Consider the following 26,970-nt stretch of genomic DNA (forward strand, 5'->3'; position numbering starts at 1 on the left):
GATGCAGCTCTTCCTAAAAGCCTGGAGGCCTTTCAGAGTCCTGGTTCAGTCCTGGCCTTGCTGGGCTGAAGCCCCTTCTGTCACGTCTCTGGGGTTACGCTGCAGCAGCCGACTGTGGGGGGGACCCTGTGCTTGGGCAGGCAGACCTCTGGGAGTTGGGGTGGTTGTCCGGGATTTCTTTCTGCAGCTGCAAAGGGAAGGACATCGCATAGCGACAGAGCTGCTCCTCACAGAATCACAGAATGATCTCGGTTGGAAAAGACCTTGAAGATCATCCAGTCCAACCATTAACCTCACACTGATCATTCTCAACTCCACCAGATCCCTCAGCGCTGGGTCAACCCGACTCTTCAACCCCTCCAGGGATGGGGACTCCACCCCTGCCCTGGGCAGCCCATTCCAACGCCCAACAACCCCTTCTGGAAAGAAATACTTCCTAATAGCCAGTCTAAACCTTCCCTGGCGCAGCTTGAGACCATTCCCTCTTGTCCTATCGCTTGTTCCTTGGTTCAAGAGACTCATCCCCCCTCTCTGCACCCTCCTTTCAGGTAGTTGTAGAGGGTGATGAGGTCTCCCCTCAGCCTCCTCTTCTCCAGACTAAACACCCCCAGTTCCCTCAGCCGCTCCCCATCAGACCTGTGCTCCAGACCCTGCACCAGCTTCGTTGCCCTTCTCTGGACACGCTCGAGTCATTCAATGTCCTTTTTGTAGTGAGGGGCCCAAAACTGAACCCAGTAATCGAGGTGCAGCCTCACCAGTGCCGAGTCCAGGGGTAAGATCCCTTCCCTGTCCCTGCTGGCCACGCTATTGCTGATCCAAGCCAGGATGCCATTGGCCTTCTTGGCCACCTGGGTACACTGCTGGGTCTGGGCTGGCAGTCAGCAAGGATGAGGAAAGCTGGGCAGGTCCTGAGCTTTCAGGTGCGTGTCTGAGGTGTCCGTCCTGCTCGGCACTGCTGTGGCCCTGGCTGCCCCGGGGGTGTGCCAGAGCTGCAGTGCTGCTCTGCCCTCAGCTCCCGTCTCGCCGTCCCTGGCCGTTGCTAGGCCCAGCTCTTCTCCCCAGGTCTCTGTAGAGGTTGGTCTTTGGTCCTCGGTCCTGCTGCTCCGATGCTTCACCGAGCTTCACCCTGGTGAAAAATGTGTCTGAAACCAAAAGACATCCTTGTCTTTTGACAGGGCAAAAGCAGCGTCCTGAAAAATGGCAGAGCACACTGTTTGTGATGGGAGAGCTTGCACGAAGCACCCGCTCTGTCTCTGATCTGCCAGTCCTTGTCCCCAGGAGAGACCTACACTGATCTTGTGAATCAAGGTTCATAATTCTGCGTGTAAGGAAAGCTGCGGACTCGTGGGGGGCTTCTGTTTCATGACACATAAAGCTTTGACTGCAGGCCATGTCCCTCCTTCTGTGGCAACGAACTGTTTCCCTTACCCCTCGTGCAGGAGGTAAGGATCTTAGTGCTTTCTTCCCTGCTCATGTTCCCATTTGCACCACAAGCGGTCAGTGTACTTTCTGTAAGGTTTTTTAATAGCTTGATGTATTTAAGTTCTGCTCAGTAGTTTTTCCTACCTCAATTTTATCCTGGAGCTTCCTCCATCTGCTACAGGCTGAGAGGAGTCTGTGCCTGAGAAAAGGCAGCAGTTCCTGCAAACCTTGCCTTCCCTGTGGGAAAGGCAAAAATGATGCCTGTGGCGGGGACTCGTCCCCCAGACCCAATACTGGGCAATACCAGCCCTTCCCTGGCCAGCACAGAGGCAGGCTTCACCCCCTTGTGCTCCCAATATGTCTTGAGACAGAGTTTTCCACGGTGCCTACACACCACCTTCGACTTTGGTTTGCTGCCTCTAAGGGGTTATGTTCCCCAAGACTGCCAGTTCTGTGTGAGCTTGTTTATAACCCCAGATGAGGATGAGACAAAGCAGAAGCATATTTCAGCAAGATGTAGGTCAGGATTTTGGTAGTAAGCAAACAAAATGTAAATGCAGCCTCCATCCAAGTTTTAGAGAGCTAAATATTGTTGGAGTGTTGAATCTCTAGCTGCCAGGTGGCCTTGGGGAGCCGCTCTGTTTTGCCTTTTCTCCAGAGACCAGAGCTGCGGCTAGCCTGGGCGCAGAGCTGAGCTGCCCGCTCTGCACGCTGGCCTCCACAGGTTTTTTTTCTGTCTCCACCTCTTTATATCCCAGACTGCTCACGCCGCCGTCGAAGCGTGGCAGCAGCGGGGAGGGCTTGGCCAGAGCGTGACAGGGTGTCACCTTTGTTCAGAACACAGGCTGCAGTGTTCGTGTAGCCCTTACATCTCGGTAGATCGCTTGGCTCCAGAAGCATGTGTGCGTTACCTGTGAGGTTTGCAGTCTGGTACATGTTCTCATCTGTCTAAACGCGCTGCGTATGATCTGTAATTACCGTTGTGGGTGACAGGCCTGGCAGTGATGCGTTCAGCCCGGGCATGCCCGTGGGAGCACGTTGATCTGCACTTCCTAGTCCTGGGCTCCTGGTTGCCCTGGTCCCGCTGCTCGCTGGCTCCGTGTGGCGTGGGTGTGAGAGGTGCGGGCAGACTGGACGGGTTTCCTGCTGAATGCTCACCACTGCGGGGCTGCTGCGTCTTCGCCTCTCACCAGGAGCGTGTGGACAGCCCAGGGCAGGACCGGGTGTAGTGGGAGCTTTCGAGCACCTGGCTGAAAGCTGGAGAACCTGCCTGGTGGTGACTCACTCACCGAGCTCATCCCTTTGCCTGGAAAAGATCCACCATAAACTTCTCTTCGACAGCAGAGGCAGATTTAATGTTCCCAGCCGCTCCTGCCTCCTCATCCCCCACGTCTTTCGGTGCTGGTGGGGCTGTGCGTGCGGCTGTACTGCAGACCTGCAGCTTGGAAAAACAGCGCTGCAAACAAGCGTTGGGCTGGACTGCTGCTTCTCGATTCCTTTTGCTCCACCGTCGCACAGACGGTGTCAGAGGAGCAGTGCAGGGTGGCTGCGGCGGGGATGGGCTCTGTGGGTACATGCTGTTTTCATGAACACTTTTCAGTGCTGTGTGCCTGCTTGAAATTTTCGTCACAAAGGTACTGTACTTCTGCCTGGCACTCCCTGTGCAGAAATAACACCCACTGGGTCCGTGTGAGCACCTCCGCAGAGACTCTGGTATTTCCAGCCAGTGCGGGTACTCCGCACGCGCCCAGTGAATCTCGTGGTCTGGTCCAGTGGTGGGTTTAGGAAGGGTGCGAGGTCAGAACCGCGCTGCCAAAGGCTTTGGTATCCCTGTGCATTTGCTGTGAAGCAGCTGTGGACGTGCAGGGGATGTTGGATTTTCCAGAAGTTCAGCGGCTCTGTTGGGAGGCCTGCACGGGGATGTCTTTTGTCTGGTAGATGTGGTGGACATCTTAAATCCTGGTGAAACAGCAAGTCCCCACAATCCATCCTGATTAATCTTGGGGACAGAGAAGGAGAATGCCTTCAAAAGCGTGGTAAGAGCTTGCCCACCTTCACCAGCCAGGGTTTGGAAGTGCAACGCCTGGGTAAGAAGTGGGTTAGGAACGGTGTTTCTGGCTCCTGGGGCATGGGGAAGAGGTAGAAGAGCACGCTGCGGGTGAGAGGCACTTCTGCATCGTGCTGGCGTTTCTACTCCAGCTCCGCCAGAGCAATGCACAGCTGAGGCTGGAGGAGCACGGAGCGGGATGCTCAGTAGTGCCAGAGCCTGCTCCACAAGCTGCGTCGTCCCCGTGGATGTGGGGGATAGCTGGGGGATATAAGCTGACCAGTCAGAACTAGGGTTTTTGCCAGGATGGCAGAAGATGCCCCTTCACCCCAGGACTGCCCTCCCATCAGCAGACAGGGCCACCTGCAAGCCCTGGAGGTTTTTTAAACCCTCAGGAAAATGCTGACATTAGGGAGAACTGTGTTGTTTGGCTGACCCATCCCGGGACAGCTACGTTCATTTTGTCGCAAATTTTTAGCATGATCCAAACTGACAGACCCCCCAGCCTAGCGTGTTTTAACCCAGTTAAAAATCAGTGCTAGGTATCTTTATTTTTCAGCTCGGTTAAAAACTGGTTCTGGGTGTCTTTCTGTGTAGGCAGCACAGCCAGCTCCACCGGGAAACGTGCACTCCGCTACAGTGGCATCGCTGCCACAGCAAGGAGCAGGCACCGTGCCTCGCTGCTGGTATCAGAAGCAGCAGCTGTACCGAACGCATGGCCAGTCTCTGCTCTCGTCCTCATGTGGCAGGTGCTGTTGAGAGCCGTAATGCCCCAAAATTTGGGGCGCATGGGCTGGGAGAAGAGTTTTTTTTCCGAGTTGACTGTGGCTCGGGAGGGCTGTGGGAAGAGCTAACAACGGGGCTGCGCCTGTTTTGGGGAGAGCGAGGGTCCTCACCGCCCTCCGTCTGGGCGGCTGTGCCCCAGTGCCTGCTGCTCTTTGCCCAACGGAGACCAGCGAACGCCTTCAGGCTTCTCACCGAGTACCAGCTGGGTTGTGCCATCCCCTGTACCCTCCTGTGACCGCCTCTGCTGCCGGTAACCAGTGCTGTGGCCTCGCAGGGGTGGCCTCGTGTCGAGGGAGACGCGCGTGCAGCGGGTGACGTGCGCCTCTGTTTCAGGGCATTGTGGGGAACCTGTCCAGCGGCAAGTCGGCCCTTGTGCACCGCTACCTGACCGGCACCTACGTGCAGGAGGAGTCTCCGGAGGGTAAGGTCTGGTTCCCAGGGTGCCGGGGGGTGGTCTCCCTGGCTCTAAAGGTGACCTCCGTCTCTGCACCTCATCTGCCGCTGCCGCAGGGCTCTGCAGCCTCCCCTGACCTTTGTTAGGGGTTTCCTCTGCTTCCTCCCCTCCCCATGCACCTGACCTGCTGCTTTGCTCTCTTCCCAAGGTGGCCGATTTAAGAAGGAGATTGTAGTGGATGGTCAGAGTTACTTGCTGCTGATCCGAGATGAAGGGGGCCCCCCTGAGCTCCAGGTAGGAGGCCCATACCTCCTGCGGTCCCTTCACACCCCATCCTGCCAGAGGGATTGGAGGGCTCCGACCTGGCTGCCTCTTGGGAGCCTGGTCGTGGGAGAACGTGAGACTGCGAGGCCTGAGGAGGGGCCCCCCCTATGGTGACTGTTGACCCCAGGACCCCCCCGCGGTGCCGGGGAGCTTGTTCTGCAGGGGCTGGGGCATGTGCTGGGCTGAGACCAGCCTCAGCACCCCCCACACGCCATGGGGCTGCACTTGCTGGGCACGGGGCTCTGGGATGCTTGTCTGGGCTGTAACGGCTGGTGTATCTCCCTCAGTTTGCTGCCTGGGTCGATGCTGTGGTGTTTGTGTTCAGCCTGGAGGACGAGATCAGCTTCCAGACAGTCTACAACTACTACCTGCGGCTCTGCAGCTACCGGAACACAGCGGAGGTGCCGATGGTGCTGGTGGGCACGCAGGGTGAGAGCGGGGCGGCCGGGCTTCCTCCCTGCCTCGGTCAGGAGCACTGGTGACGTGTCCACACTGGCAAGAGAGCGCGGGGTGCTAGCCCTGCCAGTGTGTCGGGGATCCCGGCCTGTAAGCCATCTATGACACGGAGTGATGCTGAGGATCTGGGGCCCTGGAAGAGTGGAGTAATTCCTTCTCGGACCATCTCAGCTTTCCTGCAGAGCTGCCTTCTTTTTAGAAGCCACTTTCCTCTTCAAAATGCCCAAACCCGCTGGCGTTGCCTGCCTTCTTCCGTTCTGCCTGCAGCAGCCAGGTGCAGGCAGGAGTCAGGGCCTGGGCAGGAGGGTTTTCTGCTGGTGCCTTGGCCTTCGTCCTCTGGGGGCGAGCTGCAGCAGGCAAGGTTTTGGGGGGATGGCAACTTGCTTCCAGCACCCCGCGAAGAGGCCTGAGCTGTGGAGCACTGTCTCCCCCTGAGGTGCTGCCAGTGCACCTGGATGTGGGGAAGAGCAGCAGCAACCCAGAACTGCCCTCCCCCTCCTCTCCCCTGCAGGGCTGGGGACTGGGATGGAGGCTGTAAGGGTCACGAAACCACAGCTGAGGTTGCCGGTGGGTGTGGGCAGCAGAGGAGACAGGAGATGTGGCGCCTGGAGCTCTGGCTGGGCACCCCAGGAGTGCCTGGGCAAGGAGCTGCCGATGGAGAGGGGCTGCCGGGAGAGAGGGCAGCCCTTGAGCCAGATTCCTGCCTGGCACATGTGTCAGAGGCGGCCTGACCTCCGAAAGCCTTGCTGCGGGTGCCTGGGGAGGGGCAGCAACAAGGACATTGCTTCTTCAGAAACAACTGTCCTTCCTGCCTGTAGATGGTGAAGCACAGGCAGGAGGGAGCCTGGGGCTGCAGAAGTTGTCTGGCTGTAAGGGTGACAGCAGGGAGCAGGAGCAGGAGGGTGGAGGATGCAAGGGAAAAATGTCTTGCCAGGACCCAGTTCCTGAGCAGTGCAGCCCGTTCCTGGCCAAGAATAAACTCTGAGGCTGGGAAGACAGGCGGTGACAGCGGGAGGAGAGTCACAGGGGTGTGTGCTCTGCACCCCAGATTGAGTAGAACAAAGTTGTTAAACTCTGGATATTTAAAGACTGTGGAATTAATTTTAGGACTGAGTGATCTTGGTTCAGGCCTGGGGTGGGGTTGCAGGCCCATGCTGTGGATGCTTAGGAGCAGGGAAGAGTGGCAGAGGGGCCAGTGATGGTTGTTGGCCCAGACTTAGAGCCAGGTGAGGTCGAGGAGTTCGAGGAGGACTTAACTGTGTGAGTCCCAGTGCTCCTTTGTCTCCTGAGAGGCTTCATCTACAGCCCTTGCTTGTCGCTGGCATGTCTTCAAGGAGTCTGATTCCTCTTGGAAAGGCAGCCATCTGGAATACAAATTAAGCCTATTTTTTAGTGTTGTCCACCAAGGCCTCAACTGTGAGTACATCCTAGCAGAGCCATCTTTCCCAGTTAACTGAGGATGATTTCTCCCTTTTGATTCTTTAACATGTAGGGTATGGCTGTGAGACCTAAAATGATTGAGACTGGCTAATCCATTTTACGTTGCAGCTGGGGCTGCCTTGCCTTGCCAGCCACACCTTCCACTGGTTTCTGCCCTCTGTCTTCAGAAACATCAGTGGCTGGATGGTTAGGAGAGTTGTGTAAGGTTCATTTAAAAACTGCTTCATTTAAAAAGGTTCATTTAACAAATCCATTTTTCTGCAAACACGGGACTTGGTTCTCTAAGGCATTTATAGGAGGGGGGGTGTAGTATGAAGGTGGCTATCTCAGTGTGTGAAGGGAGGAAGGGAGGCCAGGAGCATGCCCTGGGACGTGTGGAGAGACGGGACACGGGTGCTTGCTTTGTAACCTTCTCTCCCTTTTGGTTTCCAGATGCCATCAGCGCCACGAACCCCCGGGTCATTGACGATTCTCGGGCGCGAAAGCTTTCCAACGATTTGAAGCGCTGCACATACTACGAGACCTGTGCCACCTACGGACTGAACGTGGAGAGAGTCTTCCAGGATGGTAACAGCAGCCGGTGGAGGGTGTCCGGGCAAGACAGGGCAGCAGAAGGGGTTTACACTACCTAGGCCGCTGGCTCAGTTAGAACAGCGTGCTGCCATGAGGCCAAGGCAGTTAGGCACACATTTGCGTGCTGTGCTGTTGCTTTACAGACACAGACCTGGCCTGGTGTGGAACGATTCCTGTGTGTGGCGCGTGGATGTGCACGAGGGACTGCAGAGCAGGGCCGGGCAGCGCCTTTCTCCTGCCTTCCTTGCAGGGGAGTGTTCCAGGGAGCAGAGAGGCTGCAGGGGATGGTTTTGTCCCTGTGGTGGGCCTGTGCAGCACAGCAGTTATGTGAGCCTGCAGAGGACTCGGGAGGCTGCAGAGAGGGCTTTGATTGCCTGTCGTGGAGGAAGCACAGCAGAACGTTTGGGTGCTGGAGGTAGGGGAGCAGGAACGGAGTGGCCAGATGGGGCAGCTGTTCCTCATGGGAACAGCATGTGGGAGAGTGTTTCAGCTCGGACTGGGAGAGGGGCCTGTGTGACAGGGATGCTGTAGGTGGGAGAGGGAACCTACACCATGTACTAGGAGTTTGCAGTCTGCTGAAATAAACTGGGACCCTGCCCTTTAATGGGACTGCATATTCCCCTGTCCCCTTTCTCTACCTGGAGTGCAGCAGGGGATCTGTGTTCAATGCGTCTGCGCAGAGCGGAGAGGCCGGGCAGGACAGAGTTGCTTTTGGAGGGGAGGAGAGCTGTGCTGTTAGTGTTTGCAAGTGGAACAGGTGCCTGGAGGAAAGTTTGGAAATCACAGTGCAGCAGGACTGCCTGAAGGCAAAAATCCAGTTTAGTTCCTTGTGGCACAGTGAGATGGGCTGAGGGCAAGACACAGGACTGAGCCTGTCATCGGCTTCAAGTGCCTCCTTCATCCTCTGAGCTGGAGCTGGTGATCCTCCTTCCCCTGCATTAATTAGTCTGTGACCTTCCAGCAATCTCCTGTTGCGGGGCTGAGGGTCGCTTTTCTGATGCTGAAGCATGTAGAGATGTTCCTCCCTCCTGCTGCTGGTCCCCCTCTGAGACAGTCTGAGAAGGCATCCCGGAGCGTGACCTTCCAAACTGACCCGGACAGGGAACCCCTCAGCATCCAGCAGCCTCTGCGTGGGTTCGGTGTTCCTGGGGAAACTGGGGCAACTCTGTTGGGCGGGTTGCTTGTAAGTCTCTCCTTCTTCCTTCTCCTCCTGAGTAATGGAGGAATGGTGGGGAGCAACAGCTGGGAATAGTTGAGGGTAGTGACTACTGCAGCAGACCTGGAAGGGGAGGATCTGCTAAACCGACTGGGCAGTTTGCAGAGCACGTCTGGAGAGAGCAGCAGCAGGTGGGCTGTGTGCACAGCTGATCCCAGCTTCTGGAAAGCGTTTGGCACTGTGTGTCACCAGGTTCGTTCAGCTTCTTCCTTCAAATCAGTTCTGCTGTGTCCCTTCTCCGAAGGACGGTATGCTGAGGATTAGCAGCTGGTGGGTTTGGGAAGGGGCTGGGGAAGGCACGGCAGGATTAGGTGCTGCTGTTTGCTAGGCTGCTTCTCATGCTTTTTTGTCTCAAGGTGAAGTGAATTGTGCTCTGGGGTTATTTTTTTTCTCTTTGTTGACCTTGGGAGCACAGACAACACAACTTTAAGCAGTGCAATGTGTGAGATGAAAGCTCTCGTGTGAGACCGGGACTCAGCTTCTAGCACTAGCGCTGCTTAGCAAAGCTTGGTGGGAGACCTTGAGCTGCTGCTGGAAGGCTCAAGGGTGAGCGCCTGCAAAGTGCCATGCTTCATCTTTGGTCTGGACTTACTCACGGCCTGTATGTGTGGCTGGGAAGGATGCAAGGGAGCAAGTTTGTCCGTGTGAGGAGCAGTGAGGCTGAGGAAATCCAGAAGACCCCAAGGAGTGTGCGAATCAGAGACTATTCAACCAAAAATGATGTCAGTCTGGGCAAATGCTGATGCTGTCTGGAGCAAGGAGCGTGGGCCACCCTGCCAGGAGGGCTGACACTGTCTCTGGACGAGTAAGCAGGGGAGCACTGAGTGGAAGTCGGAGTGGATTCTTGCCTTCATACAGGACAGCAGGAGGACTGTTGCTGGGTGTTGTCAAACTCGGGTGTCAAAAGGACCCAGAGAAACCGAGAAGATTAAAAAAACCCCTCAACTGCAAAACCCAATCTGGGAAAAAATACCTGATAGTGAGAGACTAAAAGAGCTTATCCATTTAATAAATCAAAAATATGATTGAGGGGTGACTTGACTAAAATATAAGCATCTCACATACCTAAAATATAAGCGTCTCTACATGGGGACAAAATCACAGATACTAAGACTCTGCAGGCTAGCAGAGTTAATGCTCGAAGCCAAAGCCAGTTGAAATAAAATTTTAAAGAATCCTTGCTTCTAAGTGTTAAGTAAAAAGTTAAGTAAAATTAAAATTTTGAGGAAACCTTACTACTTTTTATTAGTAGCCCTCTTTTCATTAGCTGTTGGAAGGAATGTGCAGCTAAGTGCTGTATTCTGCATCTCTTGTACTTTCTCCAAATCCAGACCTTTGTGGAAGACACTCGCCACGAACCTGGATGGCTGGTGCAGCGTAGGCTGGGTGAAGTTTATTGGCTGGTGGTATACACAGGTCAGCCTGGAAAATGGAGAGATCCCTCTGGCCTCTGAGTCTGCGTACGCAGGAGCTGCCTGCGTTGCTGTGGTTCCCTGGGCATTTCCTGCAGCAGGCTGCCTCTGCATGCCAGGCTGCGTGCCGGCCAGCGCAGTCTTGCCGGTATCTGCGCCCTGGCTGAGCATGCTGCTGGGAGCTCTGGAGGAAGCAGTGCCATAATTGGGGGTTGCAGATGGAGCAGAGGGACCCACCATCTTGTAGGAGAGCTGGAGTAAATCCCAGGTACTCCGTGCTCTCACCTGCCCGGTCAACCGCAGCGCTACGCGGGTGCTGCTGAGGTGCTGGCAAGGAGCTGAGGAGAGCGGAGCCCAGCACGCTGGCTCCAGACGTTGCTGGCATCGGAGAGCTGTTCAGGGACTTCCAGGATCCAGTTCCAGATGAACTGCCCTGACGGGATGAGGTGTTTTCAGAGTGGGTAAGAGGTTTTTCCCAGTGAGCGCTGCTGCGTCTCAGTGCATCTGTCTCGGGATCTGGTGGAGTGCTGGCAGTCAGGGATTGTGTGAGGAGCTTACCCCGCGTGGTGATTCACTTTCCAACCAGACCTCATCTTTACGTGGTTTCTCCAAGACGAATTGCTCAGCCCAGATCGTGGCAAACCTGCCCCATGCAGGCAGGGGAAGATGTTGTTTTTCCACAGCAGCAATGGGAAGACTTCACTAAGCTGCGGTCCTTGCTTTCATTGCCAAGGTTTGCTTGCTTGTCCGTGCTGTGCAGAACATATGCTGTACCTCTGTTCCCAGAGAGCCCTTTTAGGCCACTCTCTTGTCTAAAAACAAGCAGTCACTGACCTTTTTGGACAGCAGTTTAATGTCATGCTGGTCTAGCATGACAGGTTGTGGGAGCGACCATCCTTCCTCTTGGTATTCAGTCGGAGGCTGAGGCTAGCACTCTTCCTTCCCAAGCTGCTGTCTCTGCAAATGCCCCACGGTCTGCGCGTGATGCTGCTGTGCAGGGCGGAAGCTCTGAGAAGGAGAACTTCAGATCTTCACGTTCACTGACTGTTCAGAGGTTCTCCAAGAATTGGCTGGCTCCAGCTGTTGTGGTGCCCTCCTTGCTGCTCAGGCGGGTGCAGCAGAGACCCTTCCTCCATTCCTCGAGCAGTGCCTGGGTATTTGGGCTGAAGCTGTTTGTGGTTGTGTTGTGCAGGGATCTAGGCCACATACTACTGTAGTTGTGTTGAATCTTTTGGAGTGGTGAAGGCTTTCTCTGGGTAGTCAGGCTTCTGAAGGTCACTGTGAAAAGGATGCATGGCATTCAGAAAAGGGGTAACTTTGCTGGTTTTTCATGTACAGCCTGACAAACCCCCCCTCTGGAAATGCTGTTTGCTGTGTGGGAACTGCACTTCTCTCATCCTTTCCAAGTTGCATCCAGCACCAGATGTTGTCACAGTAACTGCTTCCGTGAAAAGATGAGACAGGCTGCCTGTGGCTTCAGGTACCGCGAGGAGAGGAGCCTGGCACAAGCAGGAAGAGTGACACAGGCTGGGCTGCATGCTGCAGTGTCCAGTGCCTGGCAGACACCAACTGCAGTTGCAGAACTTCACCAAGAGTGAACCCACTCTGAGGGGAGGGTCGGTGTGGTCCCCTCACTCACAGCAGAGCCCCCAGCGAGGTGGGAGGCTGGCACTGAATGTGCCTTCTGACTTTTGGCTCTAGAGAGGTACGGCTAAAGGGCTTTCTTCTCAAAATTGCCTTCACAGAGCTCCTGTATGCAGAAGTCTCGTAGGGTTTAGAGGATGCCAGGGCAATAGCAAGAAGCCATTGGTGTGGGGATGCCTCATTTTAAGGATATTTCTATACCAGGCAGAGGTTAGAGAGCAAATTGTCAAGAGCCCCTTGGCAGTGATTACCTCAGTGTTGTTCCTGAAGAGGAAGAATGACCCAGGCCTGATCCTGGAAGGGCACAGGAGGGACATGCTGCCCGATGCTGCGGGTGACTTCTCCAGCATCATTTCTGCAGCATCACTCCAGGGTGAGCGCTCTTCTCCTGCCACCGGCCCTGCCCACCGGAGAGGACAGCCCACGGTGCGAGGCACCCTCCTCTCACAGCCACCAGAACCTGCTGCTGATGTGCTGGCCGTATTGTTGCTCTCCTGTCATTCCCCCTCGGCCCTTGGGCTGCAGACTTGGACTTCAGCTTGAAAGCCCAAGGGTGGTTCTGGCTCTCCTGCCTAGGCAGTTGTTTGTATTTCTGCACCCTGAGTGGAACGGCTGAGCAGCAAGTGTCCCTCCTGCTCGGGGGTGAGTTTGTTGCTGGCTGTCAGGGTGATCGACAGCGTTGCCACGTCTTCCAGGACAGTGAGTGATGCTTCTGAGGAAGGGTTTGGTAGGAGCATTTCAGCAGAGAGACCGAGAGTTTGTGGGCAGGGGGGTGTGCAAGGCCCTGTGACTCCATAAGGTACCACCCCACCCCAAGGTGTTTTCTGTAGCGTCCTTGGCGCATCGCTGGGGACCTTCATGTGCTCTTCCTCTCTGTCCAGATACTCCTCCCAGAGCTGACCATTCCTGGCGGTGTCCGTGGAGGGATTTCTCCAGAACATCTAGGACAGGGTGCTGTGGTATGCTTTAAAATACTGTGTGATGCTCAAGTGCTAATACTCGCAGCAGCACCTCCTATGACATGTGGCAAATGGGTGCCAAGCAATGTATGTGGACAGAGCTTCTGTGAACAGGGCAGGGCTCATTGGTTGTACATCACAGAGCTGCACGTGGCGACCGAAGAAATCGTGATAAGCGAATGATCCCAGAGACTGGCTTAAGGGATGACAGAAATTATCCTTGAAAAAGTCTGGCTGATGTTCAGGAAGTGGAATAACCTCTGCCTGGCGAGCAGAAGCGTAAAGGCCACCTCAAGATACCTCAGTAAAGGGTTGGTGAGATTTTATCACCACCGGTGTGGTCTACCTGGCCTCATGATTAATTCCGTTGTTACCACTGGTGTTACAGGGTGAGTGACAAGGTAGAACCTCTGCCAGGCTCTTTTGCCCAGGACAGCAGTTGATAAGGAGTTTTTCTGAATCCTTTCTGGCCCCTGAGGTGCCGGAGCTCGCAATGTGCCTGGCCAGTGTTTGAAGGAGAGGTGGTTCACGCAACGATGAAGCTGGCCAGAGGAGAGGGTGGAGGGGAGGAGAGCTGGAAAAACCAGCAGGTTCATATGGTCCGTTTGGTGAGTGTAGGAGGGCTTCCTGCTATTTATGGGACTAATATTTAGCTTGGGAGTCTGGACAGGCTCCCAGCTTTATCAGACAAGCAGGTAGCAGCTGTTGCCCAATAGGCCTTCGTCTCTCTCTGTATGGGATGTGGCACTGTGGCTGTGAGGTGGCAGGATTTTGCAGTTAATGTCGACATCTGACTTTTCCAAATGGATTCAGTCACACCACATGTGTGGTGCAACATCTTCTATCTTTCTGGAATGGGAATGTGGCAGCTCTTTTATGGCAATATGAGACGTGCCAGGTTGGATGTGTGATGTTCCCAGTGCCTTCAGTCGTGTTCACCTGAAAGGTTTCTCCTTCTGTGATGATGGGGGGACCTGGCCAGTGTGCAAGAGAAAATGAGGAATGGTGATGTGTTTTATTCCCCAACAGCCAAGCTTGTTTGCTGTCATGCTCAAGACGTTTATTCCCAGAAAAGGTAGGAGACTGGGAAGGTTGAAATGCAATTTTGGGCTGTTGGCATCAGGCAGTGAGGTCACAGGAACTGGGAGAGTTGTTCCTCACATTAGTTTTTCTAACACCTGGAGACCGTGAGGGTCGTGAGGGCCCAGACCGATGGAGGTGGCATTGCCCAGGCTATTCAGTTCGGTAACTGGCTCCTGTAGCTGCTGTGAGGGGTGACCAAGACGTGACTGGCTGCCCGGGGATTCTTCTGCAGCAGCCCAGGGCTCTGGGTGGCTTCTTGGTGTCCACATGAAGCCACTGCTCTGTGTGAGACCCAAGGGGGTGGCCTTTGGGGACTTGGCATGGGAAGCCTGCCCTGCTGCTTGCTGGAACAGCCACAGGCAAACGCTGTCCCTTGCAGCGGAGTTGCAGTGGGGACTGTGAGTTCGGGTGTTCTGCAGAAATCCTCCCTGTTAACACAGGGTGGCGCAGTTTGAGCCCCAGATGTTGGCATTAGTCGGAGAAAGGGTCTTGCTGAACCCCTGCAGAAATCCATGGGTGGAGAAAGTTGCTTTCTGGACTCTGACCGTGTCCCTTTCTCCCTTCTTCCAGTGGCTCAGAAGGTGGTGGCTCTACGGAAGAAACAGCAGCTTTCCATCGGCCCCTGCAAGTCCCTGCCCAATTCACCCAGCCATTCGTCTGTCTCTGCAGCCTCCATTCCTTCTGTTCACATCAACCAGGTGGGAAACGGCAACAGGGAAAGCCAGGGACCCCACATGCTTCTCCACACCCCCTCAGTTCACTCGATACACAGGGCATTTAGCCTAGCCTGAGACTCGCGCTACGGCCCTGGAGTAGCACTTGGAAGGAGCAGAGTGGTTGTCACCCATAGCCCAGAACAGCTTGGTGCTTGCCCTGAGGGCAGGCTTCCTGTCTAAACCGTGTGGTCTGGCTCGTGGTCTCCAGAGATGGTGGCAGAGCCGCAAGCAGTCCACAGGGAAGCTCCTGGGCAGAGCAGAAGGAGATCTGGGCCTGGCCAGGCAGGTGAGCCTGGGGGGACACGGCTGCCCACAGTCCTGCTCCCCTGGAAGGTCTTCCATGCGTGTACAGGTGGACTTCTTAGGGGCTGTATTTGGGGAGGGGTGAATTCAGTGGTAAATTGAAGGAGCAACACAGAGGAGAAGGAGGTTTCTCCTCCCCTCTGCCAGAGGAAGGGCTCTGTGCTGTTCTTCTGGCACAGCCTTAGCTGTTGGGAAGATGGTGAAGCCGGAGGTGTTTGTTCTGTGACTCTGGAGAAGCAGAACTGATGCAGGAGGGGCAGGTCAGGAAGCCAAGCAGGCCGCTATGGTGAGTGGCTGGTGAAGGAGATTAGGCAGCTACCTAATTTCATTAGGGCTTTGCTGCAGTTTCCAGCACCCACATAAACACTGAGCTGGCTCTGTGTTGAGGAAGGTGAGATACTGGGCTCTGCTGCTCCTCAGGGGCAGTCAAGCCAACAGATTCCAGCTCTGAAGCATCTGGCATATGAAATCACAGGATCTGTAGCAAGGGCTTCAGGAAATCTGTCTGTCTGGCAAGGTGCTGCCAGACTGAGGAACAGCAAGTGTAGCAGCTGGGTTTATGGAAGATGGGATACGGCATAGCCGGAGCAGCTGAGAGGCCCTCGGCTGCCTCAGCACTGAGCAGCGCTTGAAACAGTTTTTGAGGAAGAGAGTAGCTAAGGACTCTGAGGAGCATGTAAAACTGAAGAAAATGTGAAGCAAAGAAAATTCCGCCAGACTGACACTTTTTTTTTTATAAGGGGATTGGCTTTGAACCTCAGGGTGTATCTGAGCCTCTCAGGCCCCGGGAGGACTTCTGGTCCACCACCACAGGGGAGATCTTTCCTGTAACAAACCTGAGTGGTGCCTGCAGCCACTGGTTGGACCCTTACCTAAAGAATTTTTAAGTACTCCCATGAAATTTATACCCGACTGTATAGGCTTCTTAAGCTGGACTGCAAGTAGTTGTGCAGAGATTTTTGCAGAGACCTGCGCCAGCTTCCTGGTGCTTCAGGTCACCTGGACACCAGCAAGTTCAGGTGAAGTCTCTGTGTGCAAGCAAATAGCCTGCCGGATGAAGCTGCATTGCTTTCTGAGCAGAGCTTGCTTGGGATACGAGCAGAGTGAGCACAGCTGCTTGCAAAACTTACACAGCTGTACCGTGCCCTGCAGTATCTCTGGGTATGGGTGCTTTTTGAGAAGTTTAATAAGAAGCAGCCAAGGTGGAGAGCAAAGTCCAGGAAAAACGCAGATTTGAGTGTCTCTGGTAATTTGAGGATTTTATGAGCAGACAAATTGCAAACAGAGACTGTTTGGGAAGGAGAGGCAGTCTGTACTGAAAGGGGGAGTGGGGTGGAAGATGGCCAAGGGCAGCGTTCCTTAGGGAGGAGCTGAACGCTTGCTTAATATTTTTTTTTCAACGTCCAAAGCATGAGAAAAGGGTCCTAACAAATACGTACTAACGGCACTTGCTGTACTGGGCAATGTGTTTGTAGTGAAGCTAAAAACGTGGTCCCTGTGTGAGGGGTATGGGGGTACCATACTCCTCAGTCTGATTCCAGTCGCTCGTGTAAATAAGTATGCACTGAAACGGGTGTAGGAACAGCAAAAAGCAGGTGGGAGGGAAAAAAGACCCTAACACAAGAGGAAGTTAAGCACTTGGCTTGTTTAGCTGAGGAAAATGAAGGCTGAAATGGTCCAGACCTGACCTCCAAAACACACAGCTGTGAAAGGAAAGAACTTTTTAAGAAAAGAAGGTGCTAGAACAAAAGGGGTGGGTTTAAGACTGGCCATGGGGAAGCAAAGTTGGGCATCAAAAGAGGTTTCTATCTGCATGTCATGAGGTTTGTTAGAGATTTTTGCTTGGAAACCTCCCTACTTTCCTTTCCTTCCTGCAGAGTAGCTTTCAGCCTGGTTTGCAGCCGACGTCTGTGTAGAGGTGGATGCTGGCTCCTTGGCTCTGAGGCAGGACCTTTACTCTCGGTACCTTGCTGTGCTCCTGGAGCTTTGCTGGAGGGACCTAGGTAGTTCTGGTGGGAAACCAGAGCTGTTAAAGGGAAATAATGCAGCTAACAGGAAATTGCAGCTAACTGTGAGGCCTTTCTAAGCATGAAATACTTATTGATTGCTTGGGTTGTAGCAGTGTCAGCAGTAATGATAGGCCGTGTCCTTCTGGAGCTTCCTCCCGCTGTCCTCCCTCCCCTGTACGTGCTCTGTGCCTGCCTGACGCTGTGTCCCTCCTCTGCTCAGCAAACCTGGATGCCACAACAAGGATCAAAGTTAATTTCTGTTCCATGGGTCTTCTGTGGCTCAACCACAAACCCTTGTGGTTCCCAGTGACCTGCTGCAGTAATCTTTGCCGTGACGTTTACACATCTCTCTTCCATTACAGAAAACACTTCTCCTAAAAATAGTGTGAAGTAATGGAACTGAGGAGTGATCATAAAATGCTGTGAAATACCTCCCCGTTCTCGCTTGGGCTCAGGAATGAGGTTCTGGAACTGCTTCCTGCTGTCCTCTAAGAAAATCCAACTGGCTTTGAGGGACACAATTCACTGATTGCTGGTGTTTCTAACGTGGACCTGGGCAGAGCAGCCCATGCACTCTGGTGCGTATGGGCTTGCTGTCCGTATGGGAGGACACACGTCCAGTAGTGAGCACAGTGACCCAGCAGGTATCGCGGCAGGGATGCACAAGAGCCTGGGATCACTGCTCAGGGGTGCACTGGAGTGGTGGTGACGCACCAAAGGTTGTGGTTTCCCCCATGATCTGGAGCAGCTGTCTCTAACACAGGAGAGAGCTGGGGCAGGCAGTTCCAGAGTCCTGCTGGGTGCTGCTCTCCAGGTCTGAGCCGCAGAAGTGCTGGAGCCTCTTGTGGGGCTGGGGACGGTGGCCTCGCTCCTGGGAGGTGTCCTCTGCTCCTGGCACTGAGATACCCAGTGGGGCAGCTCTGGGAGGAGATGGACAGGCTGTAGGCTGTCAGGAAGGATGAACGAGAGAGTGACAAGGTCTTTTCAGGGTAGTGCCGTGTTCTGTCTTTTTCTACCTGAGGGTATGGGGCTCTCGCCAAGGTTTCTTACTTGCCTTCACAAGTAAGAGAGCAGGAACTGGCACAGGGAGAAGGATCTCAAGGAAGGGTTGGGGAACACAGAATTTAACATGGTGATGAGATGGAAAGAATCCAGACAAATAATATAATTAGGAGCTTTTGTTTGCTTTGTACTGCAGCTAGGTGTTCGCGCACACAGGTGAGACACACACACCGGGACAGTAGGATCTCTTCTTCTTCTCAGTACCGCTTGTGGGAGCAGCGAGACTGGTATTTCCATCTTGAGTGCGTGGCCAGGAGGAGCCCCTGGGAGCCTGTACACTGCTCTGTCCTCGCAGCACCTGGGTTTGGGTGTCAAGAGGTGCTGCCTGCCGCTGCTGGCCGTGTGTGCTGTCAGCGTTGCTCTGTCCCTTCCAGGCAGTTATGGCATCTTGGGCGGCATTTTGTTCCCCTTAGCAGGCTGCCTTTCCGAGGGCTGTTAGCAACAGCATTCCCTTGCCCCTGGATCCTCCCTCTTCCCTTCTGCTGGGAGGTTCAGGTTTGCTTTGTTTTGTTTTTCTGTGTTGAGTTTTGGGCCCCTCACTACAAAAAGGACATTGAATGACTCGAGCGTGTCCAGAGAAGGGCAACGAAGCTGGTGCAGGGTCTGGAGCACAGGTCTGATGGGGAGCGGCTGAGGGAACTGGGGGGGTTTAGTCTGGAGAAGAGGAGGCTGAGGGGAGACCTCATCGCCCTCTATAACTACCTGAAAGGAGGGTGCAGAGAGCTGAGGATGAGTCTCCTGAACCAAGTAACAGGCGATTGGACAAAAGGGAATGGCCTCAAGCTGCGCCAGGGCAGGGTCAGTCTGGCTATTAGGAAGCATTTCTTTCCAGAAGGGGTTGTTGGGCGTTGGAATGGGAGGGGTTTCAGAGGGGTTTCAGAGTCGGGCTGACCCAGCACTGAGGGATCTGGTGGAGTTGAGAACGGTCAGTGTGAGGTTAATGGTTGGACTGGATGATCTTCAAGGTCTTTTCCAACCTAGATCATTCTGTGATTCTGTGATTCTCAGCTATGGCTGAGGTCTGCTTCCCTTCATAGCTTTGTGCCCAGAGAGATGGTGGTGCCGTCTGAGATGAGAAGGATGTTCTGCTCAGTGCCTGGTCTCCTGGCCCATGTGGGCAGGGACAGCTCTGTCTTCTGGAGCTGTCAGTGAAGAAGGCACTTGTCTTCTGGAAACAGGAACAAGTGATCCCACAAAGGCTTGTTATGGCAGGCAGGAGCTGGGAGCCAGCCCTGCCTTTCATCCTAGTCCTGGGGACATCTTTTCTGGAAGTAGTTTGATGCTACTAGTTGAGCCAAACGAACTTTTTTGGAAATGGCCACTGCTTGTCTGGTCTCCTGGCAATCTAGCCAGTCCATTGCAATTACTAGGAGAGACCCCAGAGCACCCTGGTAATTTTGTCACCAATCTGTCCAGAGGACTTTCTTCTGGTGTGAGGTGGCAGCCGGTTTCCAAACCTTCGTGATTGTGCCAGGTTCCCAAATTGTCAGGGCTCCGGGACAGTGGTGCTGTGTGAGGTGTTCTGGTGTCCTTGCATAGTGGATGATCCTCTTTATGAAACAGTTCTTGAACCAGCCGAAGGCCCTGGTTTCATTTCTGTCTTTGGGAGTTTGGGGTTTTTTTTCACTTTTATTCTGCAGCGGTGCCTGGTGCCTCAGAGGACACTGAGACATCAAGGTGGAGAGGAAGGGAGCTGTAGTGGCAGCTCAGCTGTGGTCAGGGTTTTCCACCAGCACTCACGAGTGCACCAGATGTGCTTGCCAGGTCTGTGACCCTGAGTACTGTGTTCAGCATCTCCCTGGTCCTCTGGTGTGGCAGGAGCCAGGGCCAGCCCCGGGAGTCCTGCACGCTCCCTTGGGGACGCCAGCTCTGTCCCTTGGGCTGTCCCAGCGGCTTGTGGGTTGTGGATCTGCCCCGGTTGAACAGACACCTCAGATCCCCCAGGACCCTGCAGCCCCTAAGGAAAGCTCTTGGGGCTCTCCTCTCCTGTGTCCTGCCCTGCTCTTGCTGGGCGAGCGGGTTAGATGGGTTTGGGAGCCCCGTTTATCTGCTTGGCCTTGACTTCTGGCAGCTGCCTGTCCCTTGCCTGCATGGTGTGGGATTTTCTTGGGCCAGTGGATGCTTGCAGTACTTGCAGAGTTATTCCACCTGATTTCCTTACTGTTGCTCCCCCTTTCTCCATCTTTCTTCAGGGACTCTGAGATGCCTCTGGGAGTACCCCAGGCTGCGGGGTGAGTCACCGTTGCCTGTTTGCTGTGGGATGGAAGTTTGTCTTTCTGCCAGGGAACTCGTTCCCAGCGGCTGGCAGGAGGTAACGCAGGCACCCCATGCCGAGCCGGGCAGGCTGGCGGAGTGAAGCGTGTAGTCCCCTGGGCCGTGGGAGCCGCTGCCGGGTCCCGCCGCGCTGCCTGGATGCCCGGGCAGGCCTGGCCCTGCTCCGTGGGTCTCACGGCTTCACGCCGATGGCCTGGGCCTGCAGTCCTGCCTGGGCCCTTCGCTCACACCGAGGAGTGCATTTACCGAGACTTTAGTAAGAGAGCAGATGAAAGAGGTGGAAAATTAAAGTTTGCAAGTGAAATGAAACGCAAACTGCAGCTCACCTGTGCTGGGTAATGAGCGCTTCCCTGCCTGTCGCAGCACGTTTCAGCAGAGTTCAGTCAGCGTGTGTGTCTCAGCAGCTGAAGCATCGGGCGTTTGCGTTTCCTCGTGGAAATGCCTCCATTTCATGGGCCATACGCTCCTCTGGCTTCTTCCCTGTTCCTGCGCAGACACTGAGTTGGTGGCTGCTATTTGTTTGCACTCTTTGGTTTAGAGCTTTTTCCAAATTTCACTCCTTGTTCCACCTCATGCCTTTTTATGCCAGGAGTTCCTACATCTTAACTTTAGCTGAGTTTCTCCCTGCTCAGGCACCCTATGGCGCTATCGATAGTTCTTTGAAGTTCACGATATTCACCCATGAAATGCTAACGGGAAGGATTTGTCCCGCATGTGTTTTACTAAGTTTTCAGCTTCCACTGTGTTCTTAGATTTCGATAGTGACCACAGGTGGTGTGGATCAGCAAGTAGTTATCAGGAGCAAAAATAAGGTATTTGCCCAGACCTATTAGGGTTCTCCCCCATCCCTACGATTTGTCCTGGGTCCCTGGGTCCCTACTGAAGACTTGGAGCAGTCTGCCTCAGTTGAGCGGTGTGGTGGCTCAGGATTGCCTGTGTAGCCAGAGGCTGCATTGCTGTCTGCCTTTGGGGGAATTTCTCCACTGCCCCCAAACTCACGGGATGGCACTAGCCCTCACAGTTGCCTTCGTAGCTTGGTGTGAGACGTCCTTCAGCCCCAGGACCTTTCCTGAGGTTTGGATGTCTGGGACACCAGCAAGCTCAAATGCTTGTGTCCTTTGTCACTTAGGAAGGACACTAACCTTGACTTGTGTCCAACACTAGGCAAACTTATGGGCTAAGGAAAATTATTCTGGCCAAACAAAAGTTACGAAGAAGGTTACTGTAGGAATATAAAATGTAAACTACAGTTTAGCAAGATTTCTTCCCAGGAGCTTCAGTGTCCATCACCTAACATCCATAGAGTTTGTCCCAGCTGCTATGGCAGGAGCTCAAACTCTACAGCCTCTTCTGAAGTGAATCTTTCCCACAGTCATAACTTCATAAATGTGCTGACAAGGTTACTGAAATAAGCAGAGCTTAGGCAGGAGACTACCTGAGAATGGTTTCTGGACTCCTGGCAGCCTTGCCTGGCTCAACTTTCTGGGTAACAGGTTCTCTGTGTTGCAGCATCATCTATCTCTTCCCTCACATGTTGAATCTTTTTCTTTTTTTGACATGGTTCACGCATTATGCATCAGTTAAATACGGATTGTACACGCATTGTTATGCCTGATCCTAAACTTGAGCTGTCTCAGCAAATTCTCTTCGACTTGGTAGCCCTAGCTTTCTGCATCTGTTCCTTCATCACAGCATTTGCAGTCTTGAATCCGTGGTTTGCAACAGCTCTCTCTGTTAAAGGTTCCGAAGTCACTGGCAGGGTGGCACGTTGCTTTGCTTCTCTGTGTCCCCAGTGGTGTCCCCTTCCCTGGGACATGGCAGCAGAATGCGGTTCAGCGCAGGGTTCATCAGCTGGGCAGCCTGAGGAGAAGCTCCCTGGCAACGTTCGCTTCTCCGGACAGAGTGCCCAGCCTGTTTTACAGAATCACAGAATGATCTCGGTTGGAAAAGACCTTGAAGATCATCTCCTCCAACCATTAACCTCACACTGACCGTTCTCAACTCCACATTCCAACGCCTCACAGCCCCTTCTGGAAAGAAGTACTTCCTAGTACTAATACTTCCTAATACTGCCTTTTACACGCAGACCAGGTTCCCACTGATTTCGTGTTTCAGGGCACCAGAAGCTTTCCTGTCTCCAGAAAGTCTTGGGACAGCCCGAGTCCCGGGCTGCGGAGGATCTCTTGCTTGGTGCTGTCCTGTCTCCAGTGTGGTGTTAGGCTCTTTCCAGACCCATGTGGCGATCGTGACCTTCAAGGACATTTTATCAGGGCATTGTGCCTCCCCACGGGCTTCACCTCCCTGCTGTGAGGGATGTCCATCTCAGAGTCCTTCCAGAGCAGGATTTCCCTGTGGCACACCTACCTGCCCTCGGTCAAAAGTCCCTTGCTCTGCCTAGAGAGGAAGAAGTTGGGCTGAATCTTGGATGGCTCTTTCCTCTCTTAGGGAGAGGCTCTCTTTTGTGTGCCTTCTCCCATTTCTGTTATCAAAGACAATCCAATCCACAGCTTGGGTGAAAATTGCACCCTTTCTAGGAGACTGGGCTGCGGGGTCGTGGTTGCTGCTCTGCCTATACAGCCTCTTCCATGCTTCTAACGTTTCTTAACTGCTTGTCTCAGAATAAGGCTCGGATCCCGGTGACCGCAGTATGTGTTTTCTCACCGAGCGCCTCTGGCAGATCCTCGTCCCGCATGTGCTTGCACTTTCTGCTCTAAGCAGTAGGTGGGAGTGGAGGAAGTCCCAGGGCCGTCGGCTGGCACTGCGCTGTGAGCGTGTGAGCTGAGAGAAGGCGAGCTGCTCCCTGCAAGGGGTGCCGGAGCTCTTCTAGCCTTCTAGGGACAGCTTCTTCAATCTATTTTTGAAATACTGGTCAAGGATCAGCAGAACTGCCCAAGAGAGCTCAGGCTGCTCCGTGCCTTGTCGTATGTAGTAAGATGTCCTGGGCTGCAGATCTGAGATGCTTTTGTGCAGGTGTTGCTCCTTGGGACCTCTTGTAAGCTCATAGCCAGGTCGTGGCCTGTAGAGCCTGCGTGAGCAGAATGGGAGTGAGCAGCTACTTGTCTGACAGAAATGCATTGCAGAGGTGGTCGCACAAACTGCATCGTTAGATCTTCCCACAGAATCACAGAATGATCTCAGTTGGAAAAGACCTTGAAGATCATCCAGTCCAACCATTAACCTCACACTGACCGTTCTCAACTCCACCAGATCCCTCAGCGCTGGGTCAACCTGACTCTGAAACCCCTCTAGGGATGGGGACTCCACCCCTGCCCTGGGCAGCCCATTCCAACGCCCAACAACCCCTTCTGGAAAGAAATACTGCCTAATAGCCAGTCTAAACCTTCCCTGGCGCAGCTTGAGGCCATTCCCTCTTGTCCTATTGCTTGTGACTTGATTCAAGAGACTCATCCCCAGCTCTCTTCACCCTCCTTTCAGGTAGTTGTAGAGGGTGATGAGGTCTCCCCTCAGCCTCCTCTTCTCCAGACTAAACCCCCCCCGTGCCCTCAGCTGCTCCTCATAAGACCTGTGCTCCAGGACATGTCTTCCCCTCTCCCTGAAGCCAAGTGAGTTGTTAGTGGAGACGCAGCATGTTGTTCCACACGTTTCCAGACATGGGCCACTGCAGCCAAGGCCATGGTGGTCCACAGGCACAGGAGGTGTGTGCCACCCTTGGGGTCTGCATGAGGTCACCTCAAAACCAGCAACAGAGATGCGTTTTATATAGAGTGTGAGCTTGGCTTGTGGCACCCCGTGCTCCAGGACACTGTAAAGGCGAAGGCTTGAGTCACCGGGACACACATCCCCATTGGTAACATAGCTGTTGTCATGAGACAAGGAAGGGACTGAGTGGGACTTGGAGCCAGACAGGTTCTGGGCTGCCTCACAGCTTCACGGCCGGTGGCCTCTGCAGAGAGGAGGGTTCTCCCCAGCAGTGTGTCCGAGGGATAGCTGCACCATCTCTGTGTTTTGGAGAGGGAGCGTGCTGAAGTATCCCCAGCCCTGCCCCTCTGAGGAGAGAGCCAGCTGCTGCTATTCAGGGCTGCGTGGTTCATTGCTGCCTCCATACCTTCACTCCAGAGCTTTGTCTGGAAGGGCTTCCCTGGCAGCCAGTGTCAGGTCTCTGTCCATTCGCTGCTTTTCACTGTTGATGTTGAAATTTTAACATTGTACCACTGGAAAAATTAGAGCAGAAAGAAGGGGAACGGCCCGTTGGTCCAGAGCAGCACGTGGTGTGGGATGTCTCCCGTGCTGCACTTCCTCGCCCCTGGTGTTGGAGGCTCCGTAGGTGGAAGGCTGGAAGGTGTTTCCACAGTGGAAGGTGTTTCTACAGTGGTGCCTCAGGGCGGCTGCCTGTCTCTGCCTGACCATCCTGTCTTGTTCTGCCTTAGGCCACCAACGGTGGAGGAGCCTTCAGTGACTACTCCTCCTCCGTGCCCTCCACACCTAGCATCAGCCAGCGGGAGCTGCGGATCGAGACCATCGCTGCCTCCAACACACCCACCCCCATCCGCAAGCAGTCGAAGCGACGCTCCAACATATTCACGGTAAGCAACCCCGGGGTCGGAGGAGCTTTGGGATGGGTTTTCCGAGGGGCGGGGATGGGAGCAGGTCTGCAGCAGCGTTTTATGTGCACTAGTCTCTAGGTGAAGCTCGCTGTGCTGGCCAGGGAGGGACGGGTGACAGGGTGGGGTGCGTGGTGAGATGGGGGGGGTCTCCCCGCAGGGTGTGCGACAGGGAGGGAGCCTTCTGCGCACGTAGGGACCACGGAGCGGAGCGAGAGCTGCTGCTGGTGGGTGTGTGCGTGCGTGGGGGAGCGCCTGAGAGCAAGCCCTTCCTCGCACACATAGGAGCGTGCACGGGGTACGCTCGTGTGTGTGTGTGTGGAGCGTGTGCGTGTGAGCAGAGCTCCCTGAGCTTACTGGGGAGAGCTGCGCTTTGTGCGTGCACAGCGCCAGTGACCTCTGCTCCTCCTCTCCTTGGGGCCATGTCCCCCGAGCGTGGCGTGAAGCCGCTGGGACTGGGCCTCCAGTTTGGTGCCGGCCGAGCTGTGCCAGGCAGTGCTGTGCAGAGCCCAGTGTGTGGCACTGGGCCCTGCTCGCTCCAGTACCCAAACCCTGCGTCTGTGGGACTCGAGCAGCGCGCCTGGGAACTGCTATGGGGCGTGGAGGGAGGGGAAGCGTTAGGGAGCCAGCGAAGCCGGGGGCCCCAGGTTGGTGCAGGGTACGTTGGCAGCTATTCTCTCTGCTGGTTGAATTGCAGCCTGCCTCTCAGCACGCTCTCACACCATGCACACACCCGTCCACATGCACACAGTCCTGCCCACACACTTACCCTCGCTGTTAGCGCAGCCCACGAGTTTCCCCTTGTCGTCAGCGCACACGTACTCCTAGTCCCCGTGTCTAGCGTAGATAGCCTCTGTTCCCCATGTAAATGTGCTCCTCTCCCCCCTGGTGCCCCTGTAAATGTGCCGGGCTCAGGCCTCTCTCCTCCTCCCCATCTAAATGTGCTTTCCAGCCACCATTGCTCAGTATACCCGTGTCTGCTGTCTGTGGAACTGGCCACCACAAAGTCCTTGTACATGTCCCACCATGTTACCCTGTGTGAACAGCCACCATTGCTCTGGACCAGACCTCATAAATTCACAACGCCCCGTGCCCCCCTCCCTCTCACTGCTCTATTGGCATCCCGCGTTCCCCCCACTCCTCATGCTGGAAGCGTACCCATCTTCCCCAGCTTCTGACATCCTGGAAGCAGCGACTCGGATGTCCTGCGCGCTCCATGCGCTCCCCACCATTTGCAGCTTGCACACGCACGTGTCCCCAGCCCCAGCCCAGCTCCCCAGGCTGCCTGGTAGGTTGGCTGTCCCCCACCATCCTCCTCCTCCCAGCACGCACCGCCCTTGGTAGCGGATCCACTGCTCCTCACGCATGGTTGTTTCCTTACTCGCCCTCCCCTCCTCTGTGTGCCTCCCCGAAGATGCCCTGTAGGTCTCCTGTTGTCAATGGTCATGCTTATTGTTGCAATTCAGTGCTGATGGATGCTTCTCCTCCCTCCCCGCCGTTTCTCTCGCTCATGCTTGCTGCTGTGCACCAGTGCGCGCGGGCGCTCATGCACTGCCACCCATCCTGCTCACCCGTGTCCCGACGGGTTCCGGACTCGCCGTCAGCTCATGTTCACGCTCTCTCACTCCTCCTGGAGCCCCGTGCTCAGCTCACTTGGTGTGGGCACACGCTCGTTGGTGGGAGGGGGTGGCGGCTTGCTGTGGGGCTTACGCTTATTTGCTGTGGACGTCATCATCCGTCTAGAGCTCTCGCTCGCTCGCTCATTCTGGGCTCAAGCTTGCTCACCCTGGCTGTGGGGCTCACCTGCGCTCATCTGGGCTCGCGCTCACTCGCCGCGGTGCCGGGGCTCGCGCTCACCTGCTTGCTCTTGTGCTGGTGCACATACATGGCTCACGTTCAAGTCTTCACCCCATTTTTGGTCGTGGCAGCAGCAGCAGCTCCTGACACCTCCTCCTGCAGTGGGACAGGGCCAGGAAGAGCAGGGAAGGACGGGAAGGAAGGGAAGGCTGTTTTTCTGCCGCTAGCTGTTCCCGGACAGGCAGCGTAGGTGTAGCCAGCAGCACCCCCCTCCTCCTCCTCACGGGGTCCCCCGGGTGGGCACGGGCCTCTCCGAGCTCCAGCGCTGGGCAGGGCCATGCTCCGCTCGGCTCTGGGAGCAGCTGCAGCCCCAGTCCCGCACTGTGCCTGGCTCCTTCGCGTCCAGTCCTCCTCCTCTCCTCTCCTCCTCCTTCTCCTCCTCCTCCTCCTCCTCCTCTCCTGCTCTCACTCCCCTCCCGCTCCCCACACCG

General features: G+C 55.0%; 1 protein-coding gene across 3 annotated transcripts in view; it reads left to right on the forward strand.

Moving 5' to 3' along the window:
- AGAP3 (ArfGAP with GTPase domain, ankyrin repeat and PH domain 3) overlaps positions 1-26,970 on the forward strand; it is a 148,589-nt gene that overhangs the window by 55,893 nt on the left and 65,726 nt on the right. For all 3 annotated transcript variants that reach the window (XM_074842602.1, XM_074842609.1, XM_074842594.1), the window contains exons 3-8: positions 4,589-4,676; positions 4,858-4,943; positions 5,261-5,402; positions 7,302-7,436; positions 14,327-14,454; positions 24,509-24,664. In XM_074842602.1, coding sequence (XP_074698703.1) covers positions 4,589-4,676; positions 4,858-4,943; positions 5,261-5,402; positions 7,302-7,436; positions 14,327-14,454; positions 24,509-24,664 — 735 coding nt within the window. The remainder of the gene's footprint in view (positions 1-4,588; positions 4,677-4,857; positions 4,944-5,260; positions 5,403-7,301; positions 7,437-14,326; positions 14,455-24,508; positions 24,665-26,970) is intronic.

This window comes from Strix aluco, chromosome 1 (assembly GCF_031877795.1).
Source record: "Strix aluco isolate bStrAlu1 chromosome 1, bStrAlu1.hap1, whole genome shotgun sequence".
Taxonomy (NCBI): Eukaryota; Metazoa; Chordata; class Aves; order Strigiformes; family Strigidae; genus Strix; species Strix aluco.